General features: G+C 46.6%; 1 protein-coding gene across 1 annotated transcript in view; it reads left to right on the forward strand.

Moving 5' to 3' along the window:
- MYCN (MYCN proto-oncogene, bHLH transcription factor) overlaps window positions 1-3,705 on the forward strand; it is a 5,974-nt gene extending 2,269 nt beyond the window's left edge. Inside the window, exons 3-4 of the mRNA XM_008061522.2 lie at window positions 2-41; window positions 2,188-3,705. Coding sequence (XP_008059713.1) covers window positions 2-41; window positions 2,188-2,792 — 645 coding nt within the window. The 3' untranslated portion in view covers window positions 2,793-3,705. The remainder of the gene's footprint in view (window position 1; window positions 42-2,187) is intronic.
- The last annotated feature ends 5,702 nt before the right edge of the window (window positions 3,706-9,407 follow it).

Genomic DNA, 9,407 nt, shown 5'->3' on the forward strand with positions numbered 1-9,407 from the left:
GGCCCTCAGCACCTCCGGAGAGGACACCCTGAGCGACTCAGGTAATGACTGCGCTCGGGGCCAGCTGCCTGCCTGGGCTACTGGAGCCGGGGGTCGCGTACTCTTTGTTACTGTTCCCATGTTTTGGTTTGGGGGAGCCTTCTGGGGGCAGCGCTGGTAGCAGAGAGGTCCTCTTTTCTCCAAGCCTCTCCCCAGGGTAGTGAGAAGGGACTGAGAGAAAGGTGCTGCAGAGCGGGTGCTCTCCCAAGGCTCACTTTCACTGAAGTTTCTTCCGCCTCCTCCTGGGGAACCTTTCTCTAGGCCTTCACTGGCCTGCACCCCGTTCCCCTGCTTTGCATCCTGGTCTCAGGAATAACATTGGGGAAAGTTGGTAACTAAACAGGGTGGGGGCTTAGGGGGCTGCTGGGTGCATTCCCTGGGCAGAAACCTGTTAGCTCTGGGGCAGTCAGGGACTCTCAGGCCCTGGTTAGGGTAGGGGAAGGACATCCCGAGAAGACACAGGGGCTGTGCAAAATCCTATTTAGGGCGCAGGAAGTCAGGAGGAGATTGCACAGATGGCTAGTGCTAGTTTTTTTTTCTTTTTTTTTCAAACATGGGTCCACCCTCAGTGGGTGGTGGGCTATTTGCTCCTGGTGCGTGGCCAGCAGGCGGCGATATGCGTGGCTATCGGGGGCCAAGGATCCGAAAGCCTGGGGGTGGTGGGGCACCCCTCCCTCCCTCCATTCAGCAGCTGGTGGCAAGGGCAACAGCAGTTGTGTACATTCTCAAGGGGCCTCCTCTTCCTAGTGTGCACTGGAAACTGGGTCCAATTTTGCCTTCTAGCCCGAATTCCAGGCCTGACTTGAGATGTGGGTTGTGTGCAGTCACCCAGTGCCCTTGAAGGTGAAAGCCTGGAAGCCTCTCCAGGAACGCACACATCCTGGGAGGACTCATTGATTAGTTCTATTGTGTGCATTTGTCTTCCTCTTAACTGAAGGGAAGAGTTAAAACCAAGCCTTCCCCTGGGGCTTTGGCGGTAGGGAACTCTACCCAGATACTGGCACAGCCCTTGTCCTTGGAGCAGGGAGCTGGGGCCCCTTGGGCCTTGAAAACGAGTGTTTGTGGAATGCAGGTGGATAAAAAGCCTGAATTTACTTCAGGGCTGAGGACAGATCCTTCCCAGGCTCCTGGAAGGAAACTTGGTGATAAGCCTCCTTCCAGTCTGAAACGGCTCTGTCCCTTTAATGTCTGCGCCTTGACAGCTTTCGGTGAGGAAGCACTTCCTTCCAACAGCTGTCTTCTTGGCAGAAAACCAAAACATTGGCTTAAAGGGACCCACAGACTGGAACAGCCTCACATTTCGGCTTTAGAACAAATCCCACAATTGTTCAGCTTTCCGGTCCCCTTCAGATCAAGCAGAAGATGTGTTTTGATTTTCATGCTTGCATTTTAAACAATAATTTTCTATCCCAGCATGGTAGTCAATGGGGGGGGAGCGCACACATGATGCTACACGTTTTTGTTGTTGCTGTTATTATTGGTGACTTTGAGGAGAGCTGCTCCCATGTGGGGGTTTATGCCGACTGTGGATTATAGCTTTGTAGTTAAGATTTGATCTTTGTTAGATGAAAAACTGCTTACTGCGTAGAATTCCTTTTCATGGAAGGAAAGTTATCTTTCTTCCTCAATTAATTAAATTGTTCCTCCTCAAGTTTGTGTAAGGACCTAAAATCAAACCCAACCCTAAAATGAGGAGCCTCAATTCTTAAGTGTGGAACTAGAGATGTAAATAAGTCCACAGGGCAGACTGGTGATTATGATAAAAGCTACGATGTATTGACATCTGTCTAGTAGGCGCAGCTCTATGCTAAGTGTACATATTGTGTCAAATGGTGTTATCCCCATTTGACGGCTGAGGAAACCAAGGTTCAGAAAGGTTGAGTGACCTGCCCAGAACCAGGATTTTGTTTGACCCCACAGCCCGGTTTACCACCTGCTGTCGTCTTGAATGGAGATTGAAAGCTCAGTAGGGCTACGGGGAATATTTCCAGTTATATTTAATTTAAAGAGATCAAAACCAAATATACTTCTGTCCACATCTGTGTCGATGGATCTATAACAGTAACAGTACCAGGGCCTGCTGAAAGAAACAGATAATTAGATAAAGATGTGTCTCGCCTGAGAGTAACTCCCATCTTTTTCTCAAAGATGATGAAGATGACGAAGAGGAGGATGAAGAGGAGGAAATCGATGTGGTCACCGTGGAGAAGCGGCGCTCCTCCTCCAACAGCAAGGCTGTCACCACTTTCACCATCACCGTGCGCCCCAAGAATGCAGCCCTGGCCCCCGGGAGGGCTCAGTCCAGCGAGCTGATCCTCAAACGATGCCTCCCCATCCACCAGCAGCACAACTACGCTGCCCCGTCGCCCTACGTGGAGAGCGAGGATGCGCCACCCCAGAAGAAGATTAAAAGCGAGGTGTCCCCACGTCCCCTCAAGAGTGTCATCCCCCCAAAGGCTAAGAGCTTGAGCCCCCGCAACTCTGACTCGGAGGACAGCGAGCGTCGCCGCAACCACAACATCCTGGAGCGCCAGCGCCGCAACGACCTGCGGTCCAGCTTCCTCACGCTCAGGGACCACGTGCCGGAGCTGGTAAAGAACGAGAAGGCCGCCAAAGTGGTCATTTTGAAAAAGGCCACCGAGTACGTCCACTCCCTTCAGGCCGAGGAGCACCAGCTTTTGCTGGAAAAGGAAAAGTTGCAGGCAAGACAGCAGCAGTTGTTAAAGAAAATCGAACACGCTCGGACTTGCTAGACGCTTCTCAAAACTGGACAGTCACTGCCACTTTGCACATTTTGATTTTTTTTTTTTTAAACAAACATTGTGTTGACATTAAGAATGTTGGTTTACTTTCAAATTGGTCCCCTGTCGAGTTTGGCTCTGGGTGGGAGCAGGACCACCGGTGTGAGGTTCTGCCAGGACCTCGGAGAGCCTGCCTCTCGCAATGCTGGGTGGCCCTGTGGCCTCCTCCACCTCACCTCGGTGACAGCAGTAGACATTCGTGACAGTTGGGACCCTCTGGGGCTGTTGAAGTCACCTTGTTTGTTCCAAGTTTCCAAACAGCAGAAAGTCATTCCTTCTTTTTAAAATGGTGCTTAAGTTCCAGCAGATGCCACGTAAGGGGTTTGCCATTTGATACCCCTGGGGAACATTTCTGTAAATACCATTGACACACCCGCCTTTTGTATACGTCCTGGGTAATGAGAGGTGGCTTTTGCGGCCAGTATTAGACTGGAAGTTCATACCTAAGTACTGTAATAATACCTCAATGTTTGAGGAGCATGTTTTGTATACAAATATATTGTTAATCTCTGTTATGTACTGTACTAATTCTTACACTGCCTGTATACTTTAGTATGATGCTGATACATAACTAAATTTGATACTTATATTTTCGTATGAAAATGAGTTGTGAAAGTTTTGAGTAGATATTACTTTATCACTTTTTGAACTAAGAAACTTTTGTAAAGAAATTTACTATATATATATGCCTTTTTCCTAGCCTGTTTCTTCCTGTTAATGTATTTGTTCATGTTTGGTGCATAGAACTGGGTAAATGCAAAGTTCTGTGTTTAATTTCTTCAAAATGTATATATTTAGTGCTGCATCTTATAGCACTTTGAAATACCTCATGTTTATGAAAATAAATAGCAATTAAATGATGCAATTCAATGTTTTCCTTAATAGCACTAGTTAAACTCTGTTCCTTAAGCAGCAATCCCAAATGGTCCATAACTTATGGAGGGAACTTAGTTTTTGCGGATAGCTCTTTCACTTCTGTAAAATCCTGGTTGTGGAGAGGGTCATCGTTCGCATTTGGGGTGAAGGTGACTGGGTTTGGGGAGGTCAAGGCAGTTCTCAAAGATCATACAGAATAGAGATGTTATTAAAGACTCTTTGCGTTGTACCAATAGCACCCAATGCTTTACAAAGCATTTTTCATGTATTTTGTCTGGTTTGTTAGAATTAAGCTAGGCCATCAGAGCCACCCTTTGGAAAAAGGAGCAAAATCAGACGCAGGGTTGTTTAACTTGCTTGTATCTGGCATTGGTAATATTTATGCCATTGGCCATTTTCTGTTTTGATATAGAGCAGAGGTTGTCTCTAAAAGTAATTCATTCTTAAACATGTAGGAGGACCTGGGAGGTTCTAGGCTAAGCATTGTAGCAGAGTAAAAAGATGGAAACGGTCCCCCCCTTTTGATAAACTCAACCTGAGTCACCAAAGTGTGTAACTCATGAAGTGACAACTGTGGTTTAGACCAAGAGCCAGGTGTAGGAGAGATCCTGGGGTCACAGATGGGCCATGTAGCCCTCTCTGCTTGCCATTCCCATCCCTGTTCCACCTGGGAGTATTTTGGCTACTCATGCTGCCCTGTGGAGATAGGATCAACCTTTGCAGGCTCACTAGAGGGAGGCGTTCCAGTGAGGGAAGCCTTCCAGGAAGTTTACCCAATGGGACGTAAGACCCTAGCTTGTGAGACACTCAGCTTCTCAGAACTGAAAGTGTACACATGACCCCTGTCTCTTGGGTGTCAGGTTGTATTCTAGGGTTTCGCTCATCTCAGATTTTTAGCTCTGAGCTGAGAAAAGACCTTTTGCTTTACTGCAAAGAAAACAGGTCCAGGGATGAAACAGCTTTGCTCTACTGGCTACACAGTTGGTCAAGGGCAGAGATGGGAGATGCCAGCCCAAGTGAATCCCTGCCTGCTTTGGCCATTTTATAAAGACAAGCAGGAGTTTTAGAACTTGAGATCCTCCTTTCCTGGTTACCACACACCCTTAAAATGAGGTTGGTGGTGCTGCCATGGACATCTTTCTGACAGTCTCACCATGTTGAAAATCAGGTAAAATGCTTTTCAATCCCCCTACTAGTCCCTGTCCCCAGATTAAAAAAATAGTGTGCCCTTTTTGAAAGTCCTTTTGAAATTGTCATTCAATAGGACTGTCTGTCCGCATTTTATAGGCCCCCAAATCACTGAGCAACTTCTGCACTTCCTTTGTGTATCCAAGAGTCAAAAGAAAGGTAAGTGACCTCAGTTAAGTACTTGAGATTCTTGAAACCCAGCTCAATCATCCCCGATTTCTCTATTTGTGGTTCCCATAAGGGGGCTACCTGAGTGTTATGGAGGAGATGAAACTCAAACTGTGAAGAGAGAAAACTTCAGACGAATGAGACCACTATACTGCAGTTCATACCATGTTGTCTTTTTGCTCTGGCTGCTGGGAAGCTCAGAGCCAAATTCCATACCCTCTTACATCTTGGTGTCCATACATCCTTCTAAGTGTTTTTGGTTTCCTGTTTTTTATTAAGTTAACCACCTTTTTAAATGTATATAATATTATATATAACATGAAATGTCTTTGCATTAATTAGGGAGACCATAAATATGTACCATAAATATGTACTTTAAAACTAAAGGAAAAAAAAATCACATATTTGCCTTACCTGACCCAACCGAGGGAATGCATCACCCAATTTAGCTCTGCAATTATCTATAAAGTAATTGCTATAGTCACAGAAGAATTGAACTGGTCGTCTCAATAACACAAGAACCATCTCTGCATTCCAAGAGCAGTTTTGAGACTGAGAAAGTGCTCTACATTAACTCAGATAAATAAATCATAGCGCATAGAGATCATCTCATTGAATTACTTCATTTCACAGAATGAAGGACGGGGATCCCATCTGGAATTACCAGCTGAACACAGGACTAGAGCCGGGATCTCCTAATGACCTGCCCAGTGCTTTTACCACAACACTGGCTTTCTCGTTGCCCCAGAAGAAGCTTTCCCACCTTGTAACTTGCTCATCCGCCTACGTCATGCCTCCATGTTAATCCTTCTAAATCATTGACTCTGCACAAATAGTTCCCCAATCGAGTCCTGATCCCTCAGCTCGGCCCGGAGGCACTTCCAACATTTGCTCCCCAGCTTAATCATTCATGGCCTCCATACACCCTTTCTTCCTTCATTCCGGCTCTTCATTCCTTCATTCCAACTGCATTCGCTCTTTCTTGTCTAGGACTTGTTTCACCACATTCCGTCCCTCTGGGTTATCCGGATTCCATTTTTTGGAAACCTTTTCAACTTTAAATAGCAAATTCAATGCCATCTCCTTCAGGAAGCCTTTTTCGTTCCTCTAGGTGGACCTTTTCCAGCTTTCCCATCCATCCAGGTCTTGGTCCCTGTGCACGTGTCCTCAATTCCCTCTGGAGACAGAAGAGCTGCCCTAATCACCCTCTGAGACCCCCCAAACCGTGAGCTCCCCTAAAGCAGGAATGGCTGTCACTTGCCTCTGATTCTGAGCCCCAGCCAGATGACTGACAGATGACAGGGCCTTGGCAGATGCTGGCCTTGGATGACAGCAGAGGAAGAAGCAAAGGGTAGATTTCCATTGTGAGTGTGTCTCCTGCCAACCCCAGTTCATAAGCTCTCAGACTAATTCATCCATTAGACACCCATGCATGTCTGGTACTGACTGCTGGAAGCTCAGAGGAAGTGAAGACAAAACACTCATGGAGGGCTGTCTTCAGGAAGCCCACAGTCTGGAAGGCAGAGAGGAGGGACAGGAGGGACTGGTGTTAACTGACTGTGGAACAAAAGCGTATGAGGGTCTGAGTTTGGAGTCTCTGCTGGAGGAAGCTTGTCCTCTGTTCTGGTTCTCTGGTCTACCACTGGGCCAAGGTGGTTCAGACACTTATCTCAGGCCATAAATCATCTGCACTCATAGTGACAAAGGTCATAATGCCTCCCATCCTTATGTAGAACCGTAGAACTTACCAAATTTTTGTACATTTGGGTCTCAATACTTTTGGACAATTGGTCACCTACTCATTTTATCAGTAAGGGAACTGGGCCTTCTGGGTTTGAGTTTCATTAATCTCCATGGTGGCTATGTTTTTGGTTAGTTTGTTTGAGTTTGGAGTCTCACTCAGCTGGACAGCAGTGACACAATCACAGCTTACCACAGCCTGGACCTCCTTGGATCAGATGATCCTTCTGCCTCAGCCTCCCCAGTGGCACCATCACAGCTCTCTGTAGCCTCAACCTCCCAGGCTCAGGCGATCCTTCCGCCTCAGCCTCCTGAGGGACTTACAGGCATTTGCCACTATGTCCAGCTAATTTTTTTATTTTCATGGAGTCGAGGTTTCACTATGTTGTCCAGGCTAGTCTCGAAATCCCGGGCTCAAGCAACCTATGGTGGCTATGTTTTGAAAGTTGTGATTTGGATCATTTTCAAAATCAGAGGCTGTAAGATTTGGAGGACGCATAGAAGCTGTTTAGATATGCTCCCATTTCAGAGAAAGCACATACAATCTAGTCTGCTAGTGAGCATCCTGTTTCTTTCTTCCTCCTCCCCTTTCTTTCTCTCTCCCCCCACCACCTGCGCCCCCACCATCGACAATTATTTAGCAGCTATCATGTTCAAGCACTGTTCCAGTTGCTTGGGAGAAATCAGCAAACAAAAGAGACAAAACTCTGAAATCCCTATTTTCCTGGAGTTTATAATCTAGGAGAGAGTGACAATAGCACAAATAAACATAATAAGCTAAAATAAATTAAATAACATCCAATACAAGGGTGAATGCTATGAAAGCTAAGTACAGGCTGGGCTCCGTGGCTCAGCCTGTAATCCCAGCACTTTGGGAGGCCAAGGTGAGTGGATTGCCTGAGCTGGTGGGTTCGAGACCCACCCAGGCAACTTGGCAAGACCTTATCTCTACAATAAATCAAAAATTAACTAGGAGTGGTAGCATGCGCCTACAGTTCCAGCTACTTGGAAGGCTGAGGCGGAAGGATCGTTGGAGCCCAGCAGGTTGAGGCTGCAGTGGCCAGGAGTGTGCCACTGCACTTCAGTCTGAGCCACAGAGTAAGATTCCAACTCAAAAAAAAAAAAAAGAAACAAAAATAAGTAGAAAGGAAAGAGGAATTCTGGGATACCACAGGAAGCGGGAGGTGGCATGGGGAAAGCACACTGGTCCAGGGAGCTAAGGGACAGAGCCCTGTGGGAGAGCGTCCAACTCTGGGCACCCCTGCGGCTACTCAGAGACCAGAACTCAGGCCTCAGGCTTCTTGGCTCATTGCTCAACCTCCCTGTCTCCGTCTTTTTATTCATTCTTTTAAAGAGAAGCAATAGAGCGTGGTAGTTAAGAGTTTGACTCTGACGGCCACACGCACAAGCTCTGGGCTGGGCAGTCCCTCCACTCACTGGTCCAACGAGGGGGATGACACCTGGCTTGTTAGAGGGATGACATCGATGATTTTATATACAGCAGATAAAATGGTACCTGTAAGTCCGTTAAATAATATGATTTTGATATTGACAGGATCTTTCCCGTCTATTTCCTCAGTATGTGACTAGGGCAAAGAACCTTTAAAAAAACATTTACCAGTAGAACAAATTCACAAGCCTGAGCTTAACAAGAACTTTACAGACTTTTGTTCCTCAAAAGAGGCCTTACAAAACCTGAAAACGGGTACCTTGGAAACAAATGAATGTGATCTTTGAAGCCTATTTTAAGACGGAGCCTAGGAATTTGAGTGCCGCGGAACATCTACGCCTGCTACAATGGTTTATTAGTTTTCCTTACTTGTAAAGGAAATCTCTTCATAGGCCACTGACCAGGGTTACCTGATCTCTTTTGATATTGACGTATCATGCTACAAGACATTCATCCTGAAACCTTTGACCAGGAGAGGTAACAGAGCCTTTTTATGGTTGAAGCACACAGACCTATTGGTACAATGTGCATTTGGAGAACACACACACAGCACGTACCCCTATGATAAATACAGATGGTTTGCAGTGGGTTGCACTATAGAGAGGACAAAATCTACTTTCTTCTGCATTCCAGCAGGCCTGAGATTTTCCGCAGACTTCTGGACTGGAGTGGTGGAAACAAGTCCACTCCTTACAAAGCCTCAGCCTGACATCAGTTGAATTTCGTGTGTCCTTGTTTTGTATCTTAGCTTACCTTCTGCCATCTTCCTGAGGGAGGACAAAAAAGCAGTTCCTCCACTGGACAAAATGATGTTCCAAGTTGACTAGGAGGCAGCCCTGGGTCACAGAAATAGTCTGGAAGAAGGAACCATTGGCTTGGGTCTTAGCTCAGTTATTCGCTGTCTTCAACCCTGGGATAGGAAAGTAACTTCTTGTGGCTCACCTACAAGGAGAGTGGGCTTGAGTTGGTGATCTTCAAGGCCCCCTTTCAACTTTGAGGTTCAAAGAGTCATTGATCCCTAGCGATGGCTGAAGCTTTAAAGATTGTGCAAGCCGGGCTCCGTGGCTCAGCCTGTAATCCCACGCCTTTGGGAGGCTGAGGTGAGTGGATTGCCTGAGCCCGCGGGTTCGAGACCCGCCTGGGCA

This window comes from Carlito syrichta, unplaced genomic scaffold, assembly GCF_000164805.1.
Source record: "Carlito syrichta isolate Samal-C Ts95f unplaced genomic scaffold, Tarsius_syrichta-2.0.1 Scaffold305308, whole genome shotgun sequence".
NCBI lineage: Eukaryota > Metazoa > Chordata > Mammalia > Primates > Tarsiidae > Carlito > Carlito syrichta.